At 40.8% G+C, this 27,595-nt stretch overlaps 1 protein-coding gene across 4 annotated transcripts in view; it reads right to left on the reverse strand.

Annotated features, from left to right (window-relative positions):
* MAGI2 (membrane associated guanylate kinase, WW and PDZ domain containing 2) overlaps positions 1 to 27,595 on the reverse strand; it is a 1,646,639-nt gene that overhangs the window by 338,084 nt on the left and 1,280,960 nt on the right. For all 4 annotated transcript variants that reach the window (XM_069765141.1, XM_069765140.1, XM_069765143.1 and 1 more), the window contains 2 exons: positions 24,995 to 25,116; positions 19,393 to 19,575 (listed from right to left, as the gene is read on the reverse strand). In XM_069765141.1, coding sequence (XP_069621242.1) covers positions 19,393 to 19,575; positions 24,995 to 25,116 — 305 coding nt within the window. The remainder of the gene's footprint in view (positions 1 to 19,392; positions 19,576 to 24,994; positions 25,117 to 27,595) is intronic.

The raw sequence follows: 27,595 nt of genomic DNA on the forward strand, positions 1-27,595 counted from the left end.
TTCTGCAGTCTCCCAAAGGCTCACCAGATCTGGAAGTTCCATGTTCCTCATTATGAAATTTGTGATATATGCAACCACAAGAAATATGTGATCCAGTAGAGGATTAGAAAACATTGCTATCTTAATGAATGGTGTTTGGGGGAGTAAACTATGATGAATTTGCAGCCATGCTTAGTCATGTCCCTTTCTAGTTTTCAAAAAGTGACTGGTGTAAAAACACCACGGGCGTGGTAGAGTAGGATGCACCAAATTCATTAACAGGTGCCACTTACTGAATTCAGTGCATATTTTCATATTTCCGTGCACTTTTCCAGAAATGCTACTTTTTGAACACCTTAGTTTTGCCAAACATTTTGAAAAACTTTTCATTGTGTTTTACTCCAGGGGTAAACACTTTCATAAAAGGTTGCACAATGTTTTTAACATTTTAAACAATTTTAGGCCAGATTTGTGGAGAAAACCGTTTGATGAATCCGGGTTTATGAGTTTACTTTTATGCAATATATCTTGGTGACTCGCATTCAACTTAGGTGATGTATGGCAGTATTATCAGAAAGTATCTAGATTATTCCCTTCATTGTCATACAAAATTACAGCCATAAAGAAACAAGACTTTGTGAATGAGGTCCTGGAAAAGAGAGGGAGAGCGCTATCTAAGCGTAGTAAATGAGTGAATCTTACTTGGAGAGAAAAGTACAACATGAATCTTGCTCACCTGGTATATTATTATTATTTATTTATATAGCACCATTGATTCCATGGTGCTGTACATGAGAATGGGTTACATATAAGTTACAGATATCACTTACAGTAAACAAACTGGTATATTTGTGCAAGGAGGCCTTCATCAGGTGTATAATAAAATGATTTTGTTAGAAGCTATTTATACCCCATTTTCATTACTAATGGGTGTGGCTGTACTAACTGAGGAACCGATCGCTATCTTTCAATCTGTTTAGCAGTTCGAATATTTATATTATAATTTCATCCCCAAGAAAACAATATTGTACCACACATATTATATAACATCACCTTACCTTCACCTATCAAAGGGTTAAAACAATGTTTATAAAATCTAGGCAATCACATGTTCACAAAAAAAAAGAAAAATGAAACCCGCACCTGTACATATGTATGATTAAACACCTTTCTTCTCTTGGTGCGAGTGATATATTTTTTTTAATTTAAAAGCAAAAACTAGACAAAAAGGGGGCTCTATTGAATGACCTATACGAGATCAAAGCCCTGAAACATCATTATTCACAAACAAGACTTTATTAGCTTCAACCACAGTGGAACATATTCCCTGAAGCTATTTAAAGTTGCCAATGAACTTGAAAAGTAGAATCAATGGGAGTGGAATCCAAGATCCCTGTTGCCTAAGTATCCCATCTATATGTTTTAGTCTAGAGAGACCTGGGATTATTTGCATTTGCTGCAAATATATGAACAGAGTCCTATACAGGCCTTTATTGTGCAAACATGTACTAAGTAGTCACCCTCTCCATTAATTGGTAGGCTGAGAGTGGCTGTCTATTTAGTATTTTGCCAACATTTTTGCTACATGGGCTGGCTACATCCTGCAGTGCATTTGTTCAGACACCTGGGCAGGTAAACGGTGCTGCTCCCTTCTTTTAAACATATAAAAGGTCCAAGTTAGATGTCATTTATTCACATACGTTCTGTCCTTTATAGTCTACAGGACTGTTCACATGTCTGTTTTTAATTTGCAGGTTTAAGCAAAAAAAAAAGGTGTCTGTTCCAGATCAGAACAGTGGATCAAACACGGCCATTCAAATCAATGGGTTAGTTAAAAAATAAAAAATAAAACAGAACACAGATGGAATCTATGCGTTGTCCAAGTGCTGTCTGTTTCTAACTATTTAGTGGGTAGAAGTTTGGAATTTTTTTTATTTTGTACACAAGAAAAACAGAATAAATATTGATAAAAATGGATACACTGACCAAACACCAAAAAAAATTTGATCCAGTACACTGATGGAAACCTGTCAGTTTTTTCATGCACAAGGTTAAAATCGACATCTGAATGGGGCCTAAATGAACTCTCTTCATCTATCAACAATGGTTCAATGTTGTGCGAAATCTGCACATTTTTATTTCATTTGTGACATATTTTAGATGATTATCAGTTAGTACAACAGCGACAACGTCTTCATACATGGTAGTTTATGGCAATTGTAGATGACAAATGAGAGGGAATAAGGAGTAAGGTAGGTATGGATGATAAAGTCTTAAAGGGAATTTGTCAACACAATTGAGCTATGTAAACAATTAATATAGTCATGCAGGATAAAGACTTGTTAAGAATCACCTTCTATCACTTTATATAAATGATCTCTTCCAGGTTCTGGAGAGGACGCTGTGTGGAAGATAACTCTGCCTCCAGAGCTTATTTTACATGAAGGGAGAGTTACCAGTGTGATGTGCAATGGCCGCTCTCTGCTCTGCTGATCTCACTGCAGAGCTGTGTGTGATTATACCTGATACATCTGCAAGTTTCTCTTAGCTTCCATCTCACAGGCAGCCCGGGTTGCAATATTGTTGCAATACATCAGAGCTGTAAAGCTGCAATAGATGTGTATGCAAGAAGGAAAAGTTCAGTTTTCCTTTTCTGTGTTAGTTACATGTCACACACTGGAGGCAGAGTTATCTTTCAAACAACATCCTCCCCATAGCCTGGAAGAGGTCAACTTAAGAAAATGTTGATTTCGCTTGAATAAGACATCAGATCACAGATAACAAGGTATAATTTTATTCAGCTTCCAAAGACTTGCATGACCATATAGTTGGCTTAGGAGGCTTGATCCTACTGACAGATTTAAAGAAATGGAAAAATAGAGGAATGTGAGATGGCAAAGGTAGACACGACAAAAGATTGATAGAGGAAGAGAAGAAAAGAAGAAGAAGAAAAAAAAGAGGGCATAGTTTCAGACTTTCACAAAACATCAGGTATATTCGGTACACAGCAAGAAACCAGTATAAAGAAAGTTATTTTGTGCGGATCTCCTCTTGGAGCAGAACACCCATTATGACAGGAGAACACCCATTATAACAGAACACTCAGAACAACCATTATGACAAACTTTACACAAGAACACCTGAACACATGACAAAAAATGTGATTTTTTTTTTGTGCAAGAGCGAAAATAATAGTATTCGTTTTGGTTCTTCATGATTATTTCACCTCATCTACTAAATTGTTTTTCGGTAGTTTATTCTTCATATGTCCATGGCTATAATTAAAGTTTGTGCTGCTTTACTGATTATGCCTCTGTGTAGTTCAATAGGTCATTAGTCAATACGACTGCTCCAGGGTTTAGATGCATTTGCAATGATATACCGTGTGTGTTTGTCATGAATGCCATACATATAAAGCTGTCACTCCTTTTCTCTGCATACAGTAAATATCTGTTTCTTTTGGTAAAGTCACCCATTTATTGCATTTTCTGCCAAATGCCTCTAAATATAAGTGAGGGAAACAGTGCTATAGAGTGCGGATATAATACCAAAATAAGATATCATGACTTTTGGATATACAATCATTGATCAGCGAAATAAACACATTTGAATGCAAGTGGCCCCAAAATGAAAAGTCACTACGAATTAACAATTAAGAAAAAAAAACACTACAAGAGGATAGAAAATGGAATGACAATATCTGTGCAGTATTTTAATGCTAGATTTTAGAGCATCTAGGCAGTTAAACATGTCACCAGCTTACCAATAGACAGCTGATATAGCTGTTCCAATTTTCAGAGGACGAGGTCCCGGATTATGCTGGAGGAAAGTTAATAAAACAATGCTCAGCAGATGTAGTATTCCAAAAATATGAGTATTCAGCATATTGTCTTATAAATGAGTAATTGCTGCCGGCAACTTGCTGAACTTACAAAGCTTTACTGATAAATGAGAGCCTTCTAGACATTTTCATTATTTGCTTTATGAAGGAAATATTTTATAATATTGGATGATATCATCATATACATTAAGACATATTGCATTGCACTATTAATAATTTAACAATTAACCCCTTTACCCCCAAGGGTGGTTTGCACGTTAATGACCGGGCCAATTTTTACAATTCTGACCACTGTCCCTTTATGAGGTTATTACTCTGGAACGCTTCAATGGATCCTGGTGATTCTGACACTGTTTTCTCATGACATATTGTACTTCATGACAATGGTAAAAATTCTTTGATAGTACCTGCGTTTATTTGTGAAAAAAACGGAAATTTGGCGAAAATTATGAAAATTTCGCAATTTTCCAACTTTTAATTTTTATGCAATTAAATCACAGAGATATGTCACACAAAATACTTAATAAGTAACATTTCCCACATGTCTACTTTACATCAGCACAATTTTGGAACCAAAATTTTTTTTTGTTAGGGAGTTATAAGGGTTAAAAGTTGACCAGCAATTTCTCATTTCTACAACACCATTTTATTTTAGGGACCACATCTCATTTGAAGTCATTTTGAGGGGTCTATATGATAGAAAATACCCAAGTGTGACACCATTCTAAAAACTACACCCCTCAAGGTGCTCAAAACCATATTCAAGAAGTTTATTAACCCTTCTGGTGCTTCACAGGAATTTTTTGAATGTTTAAATAAAAATGAACATTTAACTTTTTTTCACAAAAAATTTAATTCAGCTCCAATTTGTTTTATTTTACCAAGGGTAACAGGAGAAAATGGACCCCAAACATTGTTGTACAATTTGTCCTGAGTATGCCAATACCCCACATGTGGGGGTAAACCACTGTTTGGGCGCATGGCAGAGCTCGGAAGCAAAGGAGTGCCATTTGACTTTTCAATGCAAAATTGACTGGAATTGAGATGGGATGCCATGTTTCGTTTGGAGAGCCCCTGATGTGGCTAAACATTGAAACCTCCCACAAGTGACACGATTTTGGAAAGTAGACCCCCTAAGGAACTTATCTAGAGGTGTGGTGAGCACTTTGACCCACCAAGTGCTTCACAGAAGTTTATAATGTAGAACCGTAAAAATAAAAAATCATATTTTTTCACAAAAATGATATTTTCGCCCCCAATTTTTTATTTTCCCAAGGGTAAGAGAAGAAATTGGACCCTAAAAGTTGTTGTACAATTTGTCCTGAGTACGCTGATACCCCATATGTGGGGGTAAACCACTGTTTGGGCGCATGGGAGAGCTCGGAAGGGAAGGAGCGCCGTTTGACTTTTCAAAGCAAAATTGACAGGAATTGAGATAGAACGCCATGTTGCGTTTGAAGAGCCACTGATGTGCCTAAACATTGAAACCCCCCACAAATGACACCATTTTGGAAAGTAGACCCCCTAAGGAACTTATCTAGAGGTGTGGTGAGCACTTTGACCCACCAAGTGCTTCACAGAAGTTTATAATGCAGAGCCATAAAAATAAAACAAAATTTTTTTCCCACAAAAATTATTTTTTTAGCCCCCAGTTTTGTATTTTCCTGAGGGTAACAGGAGAAATTGGACCCCAAAATTTGTTGCCCAATTTGTCCTGAGTGCGATGATACACCATATGTGGGGGGAACCACTGTTTGGGCACATGGGAGGGCTCAGAAGGGAAGGAGTGCATTTGAATGCAGACTTAGATGGAATGGTCTGCAGGTGTCACATTGCGTTTGCAGAGCCCCTAATGTACCTAAACAGTAGAAACCCCCCACAAGTGACACCATTTTGGAAAGTAGACCCCCTTAGGAACTTATCTAGATGTGTGCTGAGCGCTTTGACCCACCAAGGGCTTCACAGAAGTTTATAATGGAGAGCCGTAAAAATAAAACAAAAATTTTTTCCCACAAAAATTATTTTTTAGCCCCCAGTTTTGTATTTTCCCGAGGGTAACAGGAGAAATTCGACCCCACAATTTGTTGTCCAATTTGTCCTGAGTGCGCTGATACCCCATATGTGGGGGGGAACCACTGTTTGGGCGCATGGGAGGGCTCGGAAGGGAAGGAGCTCCATTTGGAATGAGGACTTAGATGGAATGGTCTGCAGGTGTCACATTGCATTTGCAGAGCCCCTAATCTACCTAAACAGTAGAAACCTCCCACAAGTGACACCATTTTGGAAACTAGACCCCCTAAGGAACTCATCTAGATGTGTTGTGATAGCTTTGAACCCCCAAGTGTTTCACTACAGTTTGTAACGCAGAGCCGTGAAAATTAAAAAAAAAAATCTTTCCCCCCAAAATTATTTTTTAGCCCCCAGTTTTGTATTTTCCCGAGGGTAAGAGGAGAAATTCGACCCCAAAAGTTGTTGTCCAATTTGTCCTGAGTACGCTGATACCCCGTATGTTGGGGGAAACCACCGTTTGAGCGCATGGCAGAGCTCGGAAGGGAAGGAGCGCCATTTCGAATGCAGACTTAGATGGAATGGTCTGCAGACGTCACATTGCGTTTGCAGAACCCCTAATGTACCTAAACAGTAGAAACCCCCCACAAGTGACCCCATATTGGAAACTAGACCCCCCAGGGAACTAATCTAGATGTGTTGTGAGAACTTTGAACCCCCAAGTGTTTCTCTACAGTTTATAACGCAGAGCCGTGAAAATAAAAAATCTTTTTTTTCCCACAAAAAATATGTTTTAGCCCCGAGTTTTGTATTTTCCCAAGGGTAACAGGAGAAATTGGACCCCAAAAGTTGTTGTCCTATTTGTCCTGAGTACGCTGATACCCCATATGTTGGGGTAAACCCCTGTTTGGGCACACGGGAGAGCTCGGAAGGGAAGAAGCACTGTTTTACTTTTTCAACGCAGAATTGGCTGGAATTGAGATCGGACACCATGTCGCGTTTGGAGAGCCCCTGATGTGCCTAAACAGTGGAAACCTCCCAATTATAACTGAAACCCTAATCCAAACACACCCCTAACCCTAATTCCAACGGTAACCCTAACCACACCTCTAACCCTGACACACCCCTAACCCTAATCCCAACCCTATTCCCAACCGTAAATGTAATCTAAACCCTAACTGTAACTTTAGCCCCAACCCAAACTGTAGCCCTAGCCCTAACCCTAGCCCTAACCCTAATCCTAACCCTAGCCCTAACCCTAGCCCTAGCCCTAACCCTAGCCCTAACCCTAGCCCTAACCCTAACCCTAGCCCTAACCCTAGCCCTAACCCTAGCCCTAACCCTAACCCTAGCCCTAACCCTAACCCTAGCCCTAGCCCTAACCCTAGCCCTAACCCTAGCCCTAACCCTAGCTCTAACCCTAGCCCTAACCCTAGCCCTAACTCTAACCCTAGCCCTAATGGGAAAATGGAAATAAATACATTTTTTTAATTTTTCCCTAACTAAGGGGGTGATGAAGGGGGGTTTGATTTACTTTTATAGCGGGTTTTTTAGCGGATTTTTATGATTGGCAGCCGTCACACACTGAAAGACGCTTTTTATTGCAAAAAATATTTTTTGCGTTACCACATTTTGAGAGCTATAATTTTTCTATATTTTGGTCCACAGAGTCATGTGATGTCTTGTTTTTTGCGGGACGAGTTGACGTTTTTATTGGTAACATTTTCGGGCACGTGACATTTTTTGATCGCTTTTTATTCCGATTTTTGTGAGGCACAATGACCAAAAACCAGCTATTCATGAATTTCTTTTGGGGGAGGCGTTTATACCGTTCCGCGTTTGGTAAAATTGATAAAGCAGTTTTATTCTTCGGGTCAGTACGATTACAGAGACACCTCATTTATATCATTTTTTTATGTTTTGGCGCTTTTATACGATAAAAACTATTTTATAGAAAAAATAATTATTTTGGCATCGCTTTATTCTCAGGACTATAACTTTTTTACTTTTTTGCTGATGATGCTGTATGGTGGCTCATTTTTTGCGGGACAAGATGACGTTTTCAGTGGTACCATGGTTATTTATATCTGTCTTTTTGATCGCGTGTTATTCCACTTTTTGTTCGGCGGTATGATAATAAAGCGTTGTTTTTTGCCTCGTTTTTTTTTTCTTTTTTTCTTACGGTGTTTACTGAAGGGGTTAACTAGTGGTCCAGTTTTATAGGTCAGGTCGTTACGGACGCGGCGATACTAAATATGTGTACTTTTATTGTTTTTTTTTTTATTTAGATAAAGAAATGTATTTATGGGAATAATATTTTTTTTTTTTTTCATTATTTTGGAATATTTTTTTTAATTTTTTTTTACACATTTGAAAATTTTTTTTTTTACTTTCTTACTTTGTCCCGGGGGGGACATCACAGATCAGTGATCTGACAGTTTGCACAGCACTCTGTCAGATCACTGATCTGACTAGCAGCGCTGCAGCCTTCACAGTGCCTGCTCTGAGCAGGCTCTGTGAAGCCACCTGCAGGACCCGGATCCGCGGCCATCTTGGATCCGGGGCTCGAGCAGGGAGGGAGGGAGGTAAGACCCTCGCAGCAACGCGATCACATCGCGTTGCTGCGGGGGGCTCAGGGAAGCCCGCAGGGAGCCCCCTCCATGCGCGGTGCTTCCCTGCACCGCCGGCACATCGTGATCATCTTTGATCGCGGTGTGCCAGGGGTTAATGTGCCGGGGGCGGTCCGTGACCGCTCCTGGCACATAGTGCCGGATGTCAGCTGCGATAGGCAGCTGACACCCGGCCGCGATCGGCGGCGCTCCCCCCGTGAGCGCCGCCGATCGCGCTGGACGTACTATCCCGTCCATGGTCATAGGGGCCCACCCCACATGGACGGGATAGTACGTCCGATGTCAGAAAGGGGTTAATGGGAAATTTAAGAATACGTTTTAGATTTAATGTATAGGTAATCATTAAAAAAAATATCTATGCTTTGGCCTTCAATTAGTGAGAGATGGAAATAAATTATTGCTTTGCAGTCAGATTACATTCAGTTAGCACTAAAATGCTCAGATGCTTGTTAATCGAACCGAGCAATTCCCAATACTTGCATGCTCAGTTAGAGCAACAAGTATAATACAAGTGTCGGGGAAAAACGAGCATCTTTCTGGCAAACCCTACAAAGAGGTGTATGGGAGGCAGTGAAAATGTTGAAATGAATGGAACAAGTGCTGAATGGAAGGATAACAGCCTATGGAAGACCCCTAGAAGCATCTCCGACTCCCAGATTGCTGCAGAGAACAATTGTGCCACACTATTACTTCACTTTAAAGACTGACAATAAAACATTAAAAATAGACGAGAAATTGACGCTTATAAGAATAAAAAAGTTAAGAAACATTTTTTCCTATAAAATGACTTCTTATATAAAGCAAAATTTTAAAAGGATTTACATTTTTTTTTTATAATTTAAGTAAACTAAAATTGATTTTTTTAATTAAAAAATTGGAAATTTCAGTGTAATTTATGAAGGAAATGAAGTGCCAAATATTAAGGACTCAGAAACATCCTATAATAGACATAAAGGAGGACCTCATACACATTCTGTTCATAGAAACCAACCCAGCTGCATATAAAATGCTAAGAGAATAGGGCACCAATGGTGGCCCACCCTAAAACAGCTACACCAACTCCAAAAAACATGGCAAATAGGAGAAAAATGAGTACCAGGCGATAATTTTACTAAAAAACAGTATTAAATCCTTATTAAATATCAAAAAGATCAAATAAACCACATTAAATAAAGTAACCTATTCTCCATGGAGGTACAGACAGGAAGAGAGGAAACCACCTCAGCAGTGCAAGGTATCAGGCATTATATTATAGTCAGGATGCAAAAACAAGACCACGAAACTAGGATGCCCCCATATTAAGTAAACACACATCACACAGGATAATACTTAAAAAGTGCAAGGGGACAAGCTTACTCAGGACTGTGAGATAGAGAGGTGGTCACCCCAAGGACAGATGTCAGCCCCAACGCACGTTTCGCTGGTACAAACGCAGCTTTCTCAAGGGGATCAATTTGTCATGTAGTGGTACGCCTAGACTCATAAAGGTTCTGCAGTAAGTGCAAATCCTGCCACAAATTATCCATACACACACTTGAAACCACCAACTGTACTGTATCATTCAACTATTGTGAACAAAGTGTAGTTGTAGTGTTCCTACAATCATAAAAGTTCTGCGCACAGTGCAAAGTCTGCCAAAAACTACAAGCAAGGCCATCCAAACACCCTTGAAGACACTTCATAAAAAATAAAGTGCAGTCATGGTACATCTACACTCAAAGGCTTTGCGCAAATTGCAAAGCAAGGAAAAAGATTATAAGGAGGGTCATCCATAGACCCAAGGCAACAACTCTTGGGCCTCATTCAAATATTGAACACTAAAAACACTTTATGTGATGCTGTCATCTGGTGGTGTGGAAAAGTCAGGTCTAATCCAGTCTTTGCTCATTTTTATCAGAGTGAGCCTGTCAGCACTTTCTGTTGACAGGCGAAAACAAGTCCGTTATGGCCCCTCCCAGTGGCACTAAAAACCAGCTCAGACAAGACGCTAGCAGCAGGGCAGCACAACACCTCCAAGGCAGAGAGGGACAGCTCTGTTATGACCTGGTGGTTAGGAGCACCCGGAATGACCTGATAGTTAAACCTCATACAGGACGAGCTCTGGGATGTGGGAGCTCTACTGACCGCAAGCCCTAATCCTATCACACACACTAGAAATAGCCGTGGAGCGCTCCTGACCAGACCTAGGCACCTCGTCACAGCCTAAGAACTATCTAGCCCTAGAGATAGAAAATAAAGCCTACCTTGCCTCAGAGAAATTCCCCAAAGGTAAAGGAAGCCCCCCACATATATTGACTGTGAGTAAAGATGAAAGTCACAAACGCAGAAATGAAACAGGTTACAGCAAAGGGAGGCCAGACTTACTAAATAGACAGAGGATAGGAAAGGTAACTTTGCGATCAGCACAAAAACCTACAAAAGACCACGCAGAGTGTGCAAAAAAGACCTCCGCACCGACTCACGGTGCGGAGGGGCCACTCTGCATCCCAGAGCTTCCAGCTAGCAAGACAAAATCATGAAAACCAGCTGGACAAGAAAACAATGAACAAATAAAGACTATCAGGAACTTAGCTTCTGCAGGAGAAGGCAGGTCACCAGAGAGATCCAGGAGCGAACTGAACCAATGCAAAAACATTGACAGCTGGCATGGAGTAACGATCTGAGAGGAGTTAAATAGAACAGTCAACCAAAGGATAAACCACGTCACCTGTGCAAGGAACCTCAGAAGCAGCAGCTTCACTCACAGCCACCAGATGGAGCCCATAGACAGAACTCGCCGAAGTACCATTCACGACCACAGGAGGGAGTTCGACAACAGAATTCACAACACAGCTCATACCAGGTGTCCAGCTTTGAGAAACAATAGCTGAAGGTCGCAGAGGAATTAGGGAGTATGCTGGTTTTGTAGACCAAATATCATTTAACGATCTTTAAAAACTTTTCTCTCCTTGTCAAAAATACCCAGTTATCAGACCCTAGATGCTGAGACGGTGTCATGAAATTGGACCAAGCCTCTGCTGTGTATCTCCCTTGCATTTCTTCCTTGGTTAGGAACGAAAGCTTGTCCCCTGCCACTAGCATTGTCTGATGGAAAAGTTTTCAACATATTTTCCACAATGACCTTCCGGTATTTCCCCATTTTACAAGACCTCTCCGCCTCCAGAAGAAAAGATGCAAAGTTTTTCTTGTAGCGTGAGTCTAGCAGTGTGAACAACCAGTCCTTTTTTGTCCACTAAGAATTTAATGCGAGGGTCACGGGAAAGGCAGTGGTACATAAAGTCTGCCATATGTGTTAAGGTCCCTACAGCCAATGCTTCCTTGTCTTCACCATGATGACTACTCTCTATCTTCCTCCTCATTCCCCTCATCAGCCCATCCACGTAGAAGAGTCGGGACGAAGGTTGTGTGGGTACTTGCCTCTTTTGCGCTATCAGCAAGCTCCTGTTCCTCCTCCTCTACCTCAATTGCTTTTTCATCATTGTTAATCTGCACTGAGAAGATGAGAGGAGACTGGGCTTGGTAGTATTTCCCAGTCTCATGTCTTCCTCAGTCTTTACCTAGTCTGCATGCAAAGTTTCATGTTTAAATTGTCAGGAGCAACTGTTTAAGTATGCACAGAAGTGGGATCCGTGTGCTGATAATGGTGTCATCGCTGCTCACCTTCTTTGTGGAGTCCTCAACATCTTGGAGAACCACACAAATGTCAAACATCCATGCCCACTCTTCAGTTATTTTGTGCAGATACTGATCAGTATACCAATGGGTGTGTTGGAGCTGGTACTTAACCACTGGTCTCTGCTACTCATAAAGTCTTGCCAGTTTTGAGTCCCAGCATGTGGGCATGTCACATACCAGTCATGAGCTGGAATTTGCATGCGCTGCTGCAACACTACCAGAGCAGTGACAGCTGTAGCCACCTTGTAGAAATGGGTCCGATGTGGCATACTTTGACCAGAAGCTCTTGCAAATCTGTTTTCAGAGACCATTGAAGCACGTGTACCCCGCCACCACCAGGTTATGCCCATTCCACACTCGAACATGCCTGGTTGGCGGTTCTGTGGCATAAACCACAGATCTGTCTGGTCTTGCATTCCTTTAAATACTGTAACTCTACTGCGGTTTGCAGTACTCTGCTTCAGCAGAGCCTGTTGCCACTTAGCTGAGGCAGTGCTGCAGAGCTGCAGGCTTACGGCTGATGTGGACGATGTTCTATGAGTAAACACATCGGAGATGGAGAATAAGGAGCAGGAGGAGGTGCAGGAACTGATGTATGACATCATTGGGAGCTCATGTGACATGCCAGGGTGGGACTCAACTCCAAGGGCATGGGTGATGTTCCTGGACACATGCTGGTACAAGGAGGGGACGCCACACCGGGAAAAAAGTGGCAGCTTCGGATCGAGTACCGACCGAGGGATGGCTGCAGAGTCAGCAGAAGTCCTCTGTGTAAACAAGCCTAAATGACAACATTTTGACGGCAAGCAGCCTGGAAATGTGCCCATTTAGCCTTTGGGACTGTGGGTGGGTGGCTGGAAACTTTCTCTTTTGTTGAAAGGCCTGGGGTAGGGACAGCTGAATGCTGTGCTAGGACAAGAACTTGGAAGTGCCTTATAATGATGCATCAGAATGTGGAAGGACAGGTGCAGGGCGGGGGGGCATCTGTGCCAGTGTCAAGGACAGGGAATCACCTAGCACAGGGGAAAGGCAGTGGTCACCCTCTGGCAATCATGGACCTAGGCATTCAGCCCACCGAGTGGTGTGTTTAGATTAAATGTGCCTGATCATGCTGGTAGTGGTTAGACTCCTAGTGGTCATGCCCCTGATGATATTGACATGGCCCAGGTTACAAATTACCATTTTGTATTTCTTAGAACGCTCTTTAAAAAAGTCCCAAACTGGAGAACACCTAACTCTTTCAAGGAGAAATTCAGGAATGTCATTGCTCTGTGGAACAGTTCTCTCTCAGGTCAACCCACTGCCTCATCCTGCCTGTTTTGGTGCTGCCGATCCCAGCCGCTCAGTGCTGCTGGCCTCGCTCTGCATGCCAGTTTCCTAGGTTGGGTTGGTGACTTCGTCATCCACCACCTTGTCTTCCACCGCCGCACCCTGGTCGTCCTAACTTAGTGACTTATCAACATTCTGACTTATCGGCAACTGTATATCATCACAATTTTCCTCCTTTTTTTGTGCATCACTGATATAATCTCCTCCTGTCCCTCTTGGAACATGCAGGGTGAGAGGTCACAATGAAGATGTGAAATTGTAAAGAGCTCCTTGGAGTGTCCTAGTGTGGGATCCCTTGTCTCCTGGAATTCAACAAGGTGGGAGGAAGGAGGATCAGAGAGAGGATTACATGATCCAGACTGTTGGCTGGTGAGACTGGACCGTGTGGAAGACTGGGTGGTGCTGCCAAGCATGCTGAAAGCATTATCTACTATCCAGCCGACCACCTGTTCGCACTGCTTTGGCTTCAGAAGTGTTGAAACTTACCTCCCTGCAAAGTGGGACAGGAACCTATGTGTTGTGGATGGGCATGTTTCTTGTGTTCCAGCAACAGGCGTAGTCACACCTGCCCCACGTCATCTGCGTGCACCACCATCAGCACTTCCTCTTCCCCTTCCCTTATTGCACACTTTATGCATTTTTTAATTGCCAAGTCTCTTGAAACCAAGCTTATTTTCAATTAAAAAAATTAAAATTGGTCACCTGCAGCAGTCAAAGCATTTTTTTGGAGTTTAATACCACCATTATGTACCACAAATCACATAATCCTCTATGGATGAGTAACTGAATGCATACAAATTTTTCAACAATTATTTGGAGTGTTATATACCATGCTAATGTTACAGAAAGCATCTAATACTCCATGAATAAGTATACATTGAATACTTTTTGGGAGTTTTACATACCACCATAATGTACCCCAGAGCACGGAGTATTCTATGGATGATTAATTGAATACTGAAACATTTGTAACGCTTTCTGGAGTGTTATATAACAAAGAAATGTAGCACAAGGCACGCAATACTCTATGGATCACAAAATACTCAATTTTTTCACACACAGAAAAGAATGTGGTCAGCTGCTGCAGCTACATATTTAGCAATGAACTGCAAGCCCTAATCCCTGCCTAGGGACTGTATTCAGCCACTCTCCCTGTTCCTGTAACACTCTCTCCTAACTACGCTAAATGCAGAATGTATCGGATACAAACAGCAAAGCAGCCCTTATAAGGACTGTTAGTATGATGGTTCAGGTTCAGCACTAGCATTACAGTACAGGACTTCGTTAAATTGTGCACACACATGCCTGGACAAGTACTCTCTCCCTCCAATAACTACTGTCACACAGCTGTGCAATGGGGTCAGTGTACAGAGACTGGCGGCGCTTGTCCTTTTATAACCCCCGATGATGTTACATGGGTAGTGTTAGGGTGGTCTGCAAGTTAGTCCCTCAGGGATATTGGATGGTTGCCAGATATGAGGATGCTCGAGCAATGATGGGACAGAGACAGAGGTGATCTGTTTTAGACACCATAAAGTTTAATGGTTGCAGTAAGTTATATACCCTTTTGAGTAGGCGGATACATTATGTTTGTGCGCGAATCAGCCGTTTATTACATATGAGATCGTTCTTAATTCATCGGGTGATTTTTACATAACAGGTGACCTGTGGACAGATATGTAGTGTTGGAGGTCCTAAGGTTCATCTGATTAGCCTCACCCTTATCCTGTTAGCAGTTCTAATTAAGAGAATGACTTAGCAAACCCTTGACATGTTTAGACTTGTTTAGACAGAAGTATATAGATGCGAATTACAAGAATATATCAAGGTGGTTTCTGATTTCCCCATCAGTAGCCAATCACAGTAATGCCAATACCAAGATGGCTATGGAATTAAAGTGACACCCAGGCAATCCCCACATGCTTATTGGCTGTGGGATTCAAGTTTGAAATCAAACTCCTGCTAATGCTGGTCGAGTAACAAGCACATCCAAGCACCCAGATACTCAAGTGATATCGGAGTATCACTAAAAATGTTTGCTCATCCCTAGTAACTAATATTTAACTTAATCTAGTATGAATGTGATCGCATTTCACAAGGATATGTCAGTTTTAATAATCAAGAAAGGTTGCAACTCAACGGGATTGCCACTCCCTGCTTTAGCAATACATTCCTTCCCTATTTTTTTTCTATCGATTGAGATGTTGGGCCATCCAAAGTACAAGGATCTGAAGTGCGGCCTTATCCGGGTGAAAGATGTTGCACTGCAACAGGTCTGAAGGTTCTTCATTAGGCTGTGCAGATCAACACTGAACAAATTTTGTAAGGGTCTAGAACAGAGGTGTCAAACTGCATTCCTCGAGGGCCGCCAACAGGTCATGTTTTCAGGATTTCCTTAGCATTCCACAAGGTGCTGGAATCATTCTGTGCAGGTGATTAAATTATCACCTGTGCAATACAAGGAACTCCTGAAAACATGACCTGTTGGCGGCCCTCGAGGAATGCAGTTTGACACCTCTGGTCTAGAAAGTGGATTGAATATTTCTGGCTTCCCCATAATGCATTGCAGCACATGACATTTGATAGCACAAACAATTAGGAATATGATAACCTGTATAAAAGCAGAGACAGGGAATGCAGCAGCTATTTTGTGTTGATTCTGAATAGTGAAAGGATGTCACAGTTCACAGCTCAGCAGTATAGATTGCCAAAGAAATCCACAAAACACTGAATAAGTTTTAGAGATAGCATGTGATAGTACATCAGTGAAGATTAGTGTATGGAAAAAGACTATTGATTATCACCAGTTACCATCTGTTTAGCCATAGCCTTACATGTGGAGGTCAAATTGACATTCCAAATACTGTGTTTAAAGGTGGACTACACTCCTAAAAGACCTTAGAATATCATGCATATATTTTAAATTGGATGCTTTGCAGAACTTATTAAGAGGAATCGATTCACAAGACAAATTTTTGATGAAAGTTTGGCAAAGCTGTCAAGTTTGAATTTCAAAAGATTTGCTCATCTCTAATTTCCAGTCCTTCTCAAGCCAAAGGTGAAGTGAAGCCTAATTCTGATTTGGCACGATTTAGTGCTGTGCCCTTGTCCACTATTTATTTGTTCTGACTCAGACCACAAAGCGCACAGAAAAGTGAAACAATACATAAAGACTTCTAAAATAAAACTGTACTCTGAAATAATATAGTAGGGATATGTGTCTGTTTGACAAGAAGATAATCTCTCAGGATGCCAAAATTGTGATCAGCAGATAATTTAGTTAGACAAGTTGTGCTCATATACGGTGCTGCAAACCTTTTCACCTGACAGACCATTCTGTTTTTGGGGTTTCTGAGGGAACAAATTAAAAATACATAGTAATAAACACAGCCCATAAGCTAATTTGCACTTACAGGAAAACAATACAGCCATCAGTCATTTAGAAATGAAGAAATACAGCTCTGGCAAAAATTAAGAGACCACTGCAAAACGTTCAGTTTGTCTGATTTTTCTCTTTATAGGTATATTTTTGAGTAAAATGTAAATTGTTCTTTTATTCTGACAACGTTTCCGAATTTCCAAGCAATAATTTTATTTTACAAAGAAAAATGGTCAAAATTAAAAAAAAGCAGTGCTTTCAGACCTCAAATAATGCAAAGAAAACAAGTTCATAATCATTTATAAAAAACAATACTAATGTTTTAACTCAGGAAAAGCTCAGAAATCAATATTTTGTGGAATAACCATGATTTTTAATCACAGCTTTCATGCTTCTTGGCATGCTTTCCACCAGTCTTTCACACTGCTTCTGGCGCAAAAATGTAAGCAGTTCTTCTTTGTTTGATGGCTTGTGACTATCCATCATCCTCTTGATTACATTCCAGAGGTTTTCAATGGGGTTCAGGCCTGCAGATTGGGTTGCCCATGACAGGGTTTTGATGTTATAGTCTCTTAATTTTTGCCAGAGCTTTATATTGAGGTCTCTCAGGAGTGTACATTTGCCTCCATAAAGTTATGTCTTTTGAGTTACAACTAGTGATGAGCGAGTATACTCGTTGCTCGGGTTTTCCTGAGCACGCTCGGGTGGTCTCTGAGTATTTGTGAGTGCTCGGAGATTTAGTTTGTGTTGACGCAGCCAGTCTGAGTACATGTGGGGGTTGCCTGTTTGCTAGGGAATCCCCACATGTATTCAAGCTGTCTAGCAGCTGCAAATAATGCAGATGCGGTTACGAAAACTAAATCTCTGAGCACTTACAAATACTCGGAGACCACCCGAGCATGCTTGGGAAAACCCGAGCAACGAGTACACTCGCTCATCACTAGTTACAACATATTAATTTTCATTCTACTAAACTAAACAGTGTAAAGAAAAGGTCAAATAAAATTATATCTGGAGTAAAGGGTTACACACACTGATCATATAATATACACTAGTTTTACCAGGATGGCGCACTGTGTGTACGGAAGCCAGAAGCCAGCATAGCATGTTTCGCTACTCCATCTGAGTGCAGCATAAAGTAGCTGTAGACACCCTGATTTTAATGTCACTTGCTGGGCTTTTTGCTGTAGTTATGTCTGCTGCAGCTCTTCGTGTCCTCTCAATGATGAGCTCCTGCTATGTTTTTCTCTTTTTCGATGAGATCCAGCTACCCCCACCACTTACTGGCAGATTTCTACCTATTCAGGGTGTACAAAAATCAATCAGTGGTTTGGGCGTGCTTACATAGAACTCATCATTGGAAGGACTATCAATCCTGCTGTAGATAAAACAGTGATTTTATAAAGAAAAACAGCAATAAGCCCGTAATTGGCATAGCAGTAGGACACGTGTGTCTGTCCCTATTTTATGCTGTGCTTCAATTGGGAAGCATAAACCTGGTTACAGATTCCCTTTAAATTTTTTGCCATATATTTGCTTACTTTTCTGTTCCTGCAATTACTAACATACAGTAATAATGTCAATAGTGATCAAGGTGGGCACCGAACAAACACCAGTCCCTTACCTCAATCACACCAGCCATGAAAAGTCATGTTATTCTGCATCAGCACTGCAATAGCAACACTTAACACAGATTAAACACCAGTATACTCCTTTGAGCATGGACCACCCAAACAGCGCTTGTATGCAGTAGTTTCAAGTTCTACACCAACACCGTAACTATTAAGCCAGATTAGAATGTTCTCACCATCTAGTGATACTTAACAATTCACTTGCAAATCTCCTCCTTCCTCTTCTGCTCATTCATTTCTTATGTTACCTCTATGAATACTCTTGAGGTTCAGGCAACCTCAGATGCCACCTTTTTCCTTTGACTTCAAAAGCAAACCTCTAGTGCCGCTTCCCCCAACTCCAATCCTTATAAGCCACCTCATGTTTTCAGAATTTCCTTAGTATTAAAGAAATTATGGAATTATCACCTGTGCAACACTGAAGAAATTCTGAAAACATGATCTGTTGAAGTAGAAGCGTACACAGACTGAAAAGGGCCCACGTGCAGGAACAGTATATGGTCCATCCATAATTCAAAATTACATATACTTTGGAGATGGAAGTGGCCCCTTATCTCTTGGATCACTGTGTGGCTGCATGTGTTGCAACAATGGTATGTCTGCCCATGTTGGTGGCTCTTGAGGACTGAAGTTGGGGAACACTGTTTTAACGGGTCCATAAATGCAAGATAGGAGATGAATAATTTAAACAGGATATTACAGCCCACTTTGTGTGGGTGGTGTATTTTACTTTAAGCCATGATGTGGAAGTAGCAAAAGGGCTTGAACTTCTCTCTATTATTGTTGATTTTGTATAGTCTCTAATATTTTATTTATAGGCTTCATGGACAGAAAAAATGAGCAACAAGATTTCCTTTGGATAGATTCTATGTAAATATAATTGCACCAGCGGGTCTGTCTGTACTAATGAAGCGATTTTACCTGTCTCCATCTTGCCATCCTGCGCAGCAGGGCCTTCTGGAATTACACTCTTCACTTGTAGAAATTCATCCGGTTCATCACCCCCAATAATAGTAAATCCAAAGCCCATGTTACTTTTCTTAAGAGTGGTACTAAGAAATGTTCCTTTAAGCTGTGATGCATCCCGTGTAAAAAGTGGCTTTTCTAGATCAAGAAAAAAAAGGCTGCATTACAAACCTAAATAGTCCAGAAATGCACACTACATCTAATGTTGAAAAACATTACTGTAAAATGCAGAACCTTTTTCCATATAACTCATTGATGCATTTAAGGCTAAAGAAGAGCTCCCATCAAAATATTTATCCTCTTAATACATTGCAGTCATCATATTATACAGCACTGTGTACTTACAATTGCTCATTTTACCTTTCTACCCAGTTAATTATTTTCTTTTCTATTAGGTCTATGATTCATGTGATTAAAAACTAACCAGTTGAATCCTTTAAAGCTCTATAAAGAGACAGGAGGTCAATTCTTCCTGCTGGAGTCATCACTGCAAAAGACCCTGGCAGGGCAGGGGTAGGAGTGGAGCAGCTGAAGAGGGGGATGACTCATGCAGGGAAAAGAAAATTCCTGTTTCTACATAGAGCATGGGAATTTATCCTCATGGGAACTTATCCCCAGGTGGCCATTAGCAATTGTTGGTAACAAAAGGGCCCTGATTTAGTTTTAAAAAGAGGGACCCATTGGTTTGGGACTTTTTAGGGAAGGGATCACCCTCACCCACTACCAGATAATGGTTATGATATGATGTACTTTTTGTGCAGTGTGCTATTGTTCGGTGTCTTTTGTATAACACATCTATTTACATTGTCAGTGTTTTTTAGATTATTGTATTGTGACAAATAAAGCTTTTCTACACTCTTATCAAAACTCCTAGTATTCTCCAATGTTTGTGTATTGCTAACTATGGAGGTTAACATAGTGACCTAGCATTGTGTATAGGTCACACCATGAGACTGGAAATTGTGACATTAATGTTGATCTCTGTGTTTTTCACAGTAGGCTCCAGCGGTATTATTATGGATTTCAGAGCCCGTGACAGTGCATGGTTCTCACAAATAGATGATGTGTTCAAAGACACCAACCATACAAATATGGAAGGTAACAATAAGGGGTTATTGGAGATGACAATTAAATTTAAAGATTTTTTGAGAAAAAGGACTAAAATATGGTGGAACAATGCCTTTTTAGATAAATATTTACAGAAGGGGCTGATACCCAGGGGTTTGAGGGTGCAGGTTTTTCCCTCCTTTCCTTTGGAAAATCTGGAGATAAAGGATAGATGGGAGAGTTATGCAAATACCTGCTCATTTGGCTTCATGGAAATTTTAAAGGAGATGAACGCTGATTACCTGAAAACGATGGAAGGGGAAATGGAGGACTTACAAATTAACATTAAAAAGATATGTCTAATGAGGCGTTACAGAAATTCAACTTAGAAGTAGCGGATGAAGCACAAAAATGGGCAGAAGAAATACAACAAACTAAATCTAAAAAATGCCAAAGGGATATAAATGACAAACAACTCAATAGGAACTATAAGTGGAGGAATATAAATGAGAGAACACGCCCTTTCTACAGGAATGGGTCCCGGTCGCAATCATAGTCTGCATCTGTAAGATCAATGAGATCTGCGGTACGCCAGCCCGTAAAAAAGAATCGAGCTGAGACAGATACTGATGGTGCTTCAACAAGTGATCATAATAAAAAAATAAACACTAGACAAAACGCCAAAAAAGGAACATCTGGGAAACAATCCGAAATTAAGTCCCAGGAAGGGTTACAGGTAATAGACCTATCCGATCATGTGTTGACTGCAACACAATTAGAGGTATTAAGCAAGGGTCTGTCTTTCTCCCCAACTAACAGTTTTAATTATTTCACAGCGCTAAAAGACCTCCATTTATTTTCACGCAAATTAATTCTGAAAAAATTGCATTGTAAAGGAGGAAAAGAACAGGAGGGTTGGAGTGCTGGGATACTATTTGGATATTGGAGGAATTACTTGAAGAGCAAAGTCCAACCAATGAAGGTGGGTTTCCAAAATCTATCTTTCCTAGATCAACGAGGTTCCCTTCCTGTCATTATGCCCAGCGGTGGAGGTGTTTACTAAATTAGTGTCAGAAGACTTCAAAAGGTTACCAACACACCGCAGTTTTGATAATCTAACTCATAAGCAAAGGGAGGGTAATCGTTAATTACAATATATGGATGATGTTGTGTTTAAGGCAGCTGACAAGGGGGGAACATCGTTGTTGGGCCAATTGTTAAATATGAACGTGAGGCATTCCGTCAGTTACGGGATAATGATGTTTATACGAAATTAAATTACAGTTCGATGGTGTCCTTCTCAGCAGAGCTCCATAGAATCCTTCTAAAAGAATTCAATTTGGGGATAATTGACAAGCAGGTTATGGATGGTTTGACTGTGATGTTCCCTAAAATACCTACATTCCTACATTATACTTACTTCCTAAGGTACACAAGGACACCGTCAACCTACCGGATGTCCGATTGTGTCAGGGATAGATGGTCTATGTGATCCGACATGCAAGTTTATTGACCATTATTTGAGGACTCTGGTGGAAATTTTACCCTCTTATGTAACAGACACAATGGATGTCCTTGTGAGGGTTGACGGCGTCTTTGTGGATAGAGGGATACTTTTGGTGACGGCAGATGTTGAGACACTGTACACTTGTATAAATTATTATGATGGCTTGTGGGTGGTCCGCTTCTTCCTCGAGGCCTCCAACCTGGACGGCCCTCTTTGTGAGCTCATCCTTGCACTGCCGCACTTTGTCCTGATGCATAATTTTTTTACCTTTAAAGATCATTTTTACCAATAGAAGTGCGGCGCAACGATGGACGCGGCCTGTGCCCCCGGGTATGCCAACCTCTTCCTGGGTTACTGGGAGAGGTTGGTTTTTGGTGACTCGGGGTGGGGGCCACCGACTATGTGCTGTGTTGGCTGTGCTATACTGATATTTTGTATTTTGGCGTGGGATGATGCAGCAGTTGGATGATTTCATGGCTGTACTAAATACCAACAATTTAAACATTAAACTAACTTATGATTGGATGTATGATCCAATTAAAATTGATTTTTTGGACATCAGTCTGGAGGTTGACTCATCTTCGTCCATCCAGACTGATGTCTTTCGTAAAACAACATCTGTCAACACTCTAATACATGCAAGTCAGCACACAGCCATGCCACCTTCAGGGCTGTCCCAGTTGGACAGTTCTTGAGGGTGAGGCGGATCTGCTCGACACATCAGAAGTTTGAGACACAGGCCCTGGATTTAAGGGAAAGATTTAGACAATGAGGATATAGCAAGAGATGTATCAAAAACTGATACAATACAGTAAAGCCAGATCGGTGGCAGGAGATTCGTTGTTATACGGTAGTACCAAAAGAGAGAAGAAAGATGAGACCATACAGTTTATCTCTGTGTTCAACCATGAATGGGATAGCATGAGGGCCATTTTAACTAAACATTGGCCCGTTCTTAGTGCTGAATCCTCCCTGGGAACTTTCCTTACAGACCGACCATCAATGACCCCCCGTAGATCTAAAAATCTTAGGGATCTGCTAATATCAAGCCACTATGTTGCACCGAGTGCAAATCCATTTGGCATGATGAGACCGATTAGGGGTTCCTTTAAGTGTGGCCATTGCTTGGCTTGCACCAATATCCTTCACACACCATCCTTTTGCTCAGTAGATGGTAACAAAGAATTTGAAATTAGGGAATACATCTCCTGTAATACAAGTAATATAATTTACTATGCTACATGTAGCTGTTTCCTTATATATATAGGATTAACATCTCGTGAATTGCGAGTGTGTGTAAGAGAACAAGTATGGGATATTAGTGCCGCTAAGAAGGTGGAAGACATGTCGACTCTTAAGACCATCCCAAAACATTTTAGAATGGTCCACAACTGCAACCCAAAAGATTTTAAGGTCAGGGGAATAGATGTAGTACATGATGGAATTAGGGGGGGAAACATCAAAAACTTTTAGCACAACGAGAGTTGAAATGGATTGTGACACTGGGGACCATGAAACCCGCTCGCCTTAATGAGTCCCTGAATTTTGGCCCCTTCTTATGATATCAATAATCAGTATCTAGTAACATTTAGGACCCTTTGTACCCTTCTAATTTGTACTTTTAACTGTTCTCTGTGTGTTTGGTTTTAACTTTTTTTGTTTCTGTAATATGTTATATATAGGTTTCTATTGAATCACCTTATCCATCACATTGTTTGTCTTTTTGGATTGGATAATTCTCTCTGAGCACATGAAGGGTTATTCCATGGAAAAGGAATTAACTATTCCGTTGTGCTGATCTTTGGACAAGATATAATCTTTATGTGCTGAATTTCAATTATTTTATCTATAATTGTTCTCTCCATGGCTATTTGTTTCTGAGGACAGACTGTTTGATTGTATTTAAGAGGTGCCCTTCATGTCTGTAGTGCGCATGCTGGCCGCTGGCAGCTGCCCCCCTCTGTCCGGAATTGTCCCGCTGCATGCACGACTGGGACCTGTCAGGTGCCCGCTCGTGTGTGTATCTGGAGGAGTCCAGGCTGGGGTGGTGTGCCATGTGTGGTGGCATGCACATGTGCCGCTACTATACAGCCATGTGATATCCATGTGACCAGTACCATGGATACTTAAGGTCCTCAAGTTGAGCTAAACCACACCTCCCCTTGAGAAAGCAAGGCTGAGAGTAGCGAAACGAGCGTCGGGGTTCGTTCAGTGAGCATCACAGCACATGGTGAGAGACTCTCTCTTCTCACTCTTTCCCTCTCCCCTCTGTGCCCACCCTGTTGGATATACTTATAACTGATATAACGCTTTAGAGAGTGGTGGACATGCATGGTAATATATCCTCATGGGAACTTATCCCCAGGTGGCCACTAGCAATTGTTGGTAACGAAAGGGCCCGGACATAGTTTTAAAAAGAGGGACCCATTGGTTTGGGACTTCTAGGGATCACCCTCAACCACTACCAGATAACAGTTATGATACGATGTAATTTTCGTGCAGTGTGCTTTTTTTCGTGTCATTTGTACAAAGCATCTATTTACATTGTCAGTGTCTTTTAGATTATTGTATTGTGACAAATAAAGCTTTTCTACATTTTTATCAAAACTCCTAGTATTCTCCAATGTTTGTATAGAGCAGAGAAAATAGAAGAATTAACTGAGTAGAAAGGCAAAATGAGCAATTGTAAGTACACGGTGTTATATACTATGATTGGAACTTTGATGGCAGTGCTTCTTTAATCTAGGGCAATAGATTACTTGGGACTTCCTTTACAATTCAGAGCAATGCTTTTAAAATATACAGTAATAATGAGAATATTAAAAGTGTCATTCACTCCTTTCTGAGCTCCATGTTCAGGCAGGGGCTTCACATATATTAAACAACATGGATTAAAACTTCTAATGTACATTTATTAATATACTATCATATCCACAATTATTGACAAAACTAGTGTTAACTGATAGTCCACATTCACATAATTTTTTTAAGACTGTAATTTACCTCTAAAAACTTGAGCCTGCATCGGCTGAGTTCCCAATTCTGTCGAGGGCATGTTGTGATGTTGAAGCTTCCTTTTTGCTTCCAACACTGGGTTCTCAAATTGGGTTCTTCTATTTATGTGACTGGTACATAATGGAGAAAGTTATAAATCACATTAGTGCTGGAGTGTCATATCTATTAGAATATCGATGTGCTATCATATTCACTATAAACTAATGCAAATAAAATAATTAAACTGATAATATATTTGTTCTTAAATGGGTTGTCCAGTCTTGTAATTAACGTCTGCAGTCTTGTAACTGACTGCACACTTCTGAAACCTTATAGTGCGTGCCCTGGAGACACAGGAGAATCCTGACAGTGTGTAGTGCATGTGCTGAAGTATTCAGAAGTCTGTAGTTACATACAGTTACTGCAGACTTTTATCATGAGAGCGGCCAACTCTTTTAAAAGTAAAGCAGCAGAATTTGCCTACACTACACCCAAATGCATAATAGATTGATAATCTATAGGATTAAAAAGAATGACATGAGAAGCATTGACTTTCTGTGATATTGACACCTGTCAATATAGGAATCTTGCAATAACTAGACAACTGGGTTAGAATATTTCCAAAGTGACAGGGGAAACAACTGTTGGGTCATGATCATGATTGTTCAATGCTCACTGATGCTTGTGAGCAGAGAAGTCCATCTAAACTGATTCCCATCCAAACACTCTGAAGCCAACACACCTTACAAGTGCCATTCACCTCCACCAGAAATGGTACTTTAATCTGTAAAGTGTTGTCAATTATGTATTTGCAGACTGAGCATTTCCATGCTCAGCCCACTTTGGCGAACTGGGTAAAAATGACATAAAATAGCAGAACTCTTGCACAAATTGTGTTCAAAAACTACAAAATGGCAAAAAACACCTTGATGAATTGGACACATAGTGCATTGCTGTGTATTAGGCTATATTGCTGAAGACCAAAGGAGAAAATACCAATTCTGACCCCTGCTGATACCAAAAATGCCTACAATAGGCGTATGAGGGTCAGAACTGAGTCTAAAGCAATGGAAGAAAGCGACATGCTCTACAGAAATACAACTCCAATGCTCTGGACAATGTTTTGCTGGAAAACATTGGTTCTGGCATTCATATGGACTTTCACATCTACCACCTACATAAACAATTTGCAGACTAAGTCCATGGCAATGGTATTCCCTGATGGCAGTGTGCTTTTGTAGGAGTAAAATTATCTACACTTCAAAAAATGTCAAAACTGGTTTGAGGCACATGAAGAGTTAGAGAGGGTGGATTGGCCTCCAAACACGCCAAATTCCAATTAAATCTAGCATCTGTGAGATGCGCTGAAAAACACGTCGGAATTAGCATCTCACCTCACACTTAAAGAAGCACTCCCATCAAAGGTCTTTTCCTTTTAATATATTGCAATCATCATATTATACAGCACTATAAACTTAGAATTGCTTATTTTGCCTTTCTACCCAGTTAGTTCTCTTTTCCATTAGGTCTATAACACATATGACTAAAAAGAGACTAACTGAATCCTTCTAAGCTCTATGTAGAAACAAGAAGTCTCTTTTTTCCTGCATAAGTCATGCCCCTCCAACTCCTGACCTAGCTGCTCCGCACCTCGCCCTGCCAGGGATTTTGCAATATTGAAGAATTGTAGTTCTAATGATGACTCATGATGATTATGAGGATAAAAATTTTCATGGGAGTGCTTCTTTAACAAGATTTGTTACTAAAGTGGTGCCAGATACCACAGTACATCTTGAGAGGTCTTGTTGAATCCATGATATGACAGCTCATTATTACCTTATACACAATATTAGGCTGATAGCATTCATTTTATGGCAGATGTATATACACAAATATGCCATAAAATTATAATTTTATAATTTACATTGTATACATTTTGAATACACTGTGGTAGAGCTGCTCACTCGGCTGGACACAAAGGTATAACCGGAACACTGTCTCTTTAAGAAAATTCTTGGCTTATCGTAGACAGCGTAAACCAAGCTTGGGAAAGTAAACCCGGCCCTCTGGGCAAAACAGCAAAACAAAGAAGCAAATAAAGAAACACAGTCCTTTTCCTATCGGGGATCAGCCCGCTCACAGGTAGAAATATCCACGATTCCGGTTTAGCAAACACTTCCCCGGAGTACTTCCTTTCCAAACACACACTGACATCACACAAGTCTTGTAAGGACTCTGCAGTTGGAGATTCGTGGACATCCTCCCACACGCTCTATGGATGTCCACCAAAACCAGCCCATAACATAAGTTATGTAACTTTAATTTAATCCTCCCAACATAAAGTGTGCTGAAGGAAACTACTCTGGCTTTACATTACTGATGCCATCAAGCCCAGTGACACGTATTTCCCCTCCATGACTTCACAAGTGACTGTCACATACCCCCCTCTCTGCCAAAAGCCGGAGGGTTTGGCACCTTCACTCGCAAAACAGGCGAGTCCGGACAGAGCATCTGCGATCCCATGCAGCTTCCCTGGCCTGTGCTCGACATGAAAATTAAAATCCTGCAGAGCTAACAGCCATCTAGACACCCGAGAATTCTTCCCTTCCT

The sequence above is a fragment of the Ranitomeya imitator genome, chromosome 4, assembly GCF_032444005.1.
Source record: "Ranitomeya imitator isolate aRanImi1 chromosome 4, aRanImi1.pri, whole genome shotgun sequence".
Lineage (NCBI taxonomy): Eukaryota > Metazoa > Chordata > Amphibia > Anura > Dendrobatidae > Ranitomeya > Ranitomeya imitator.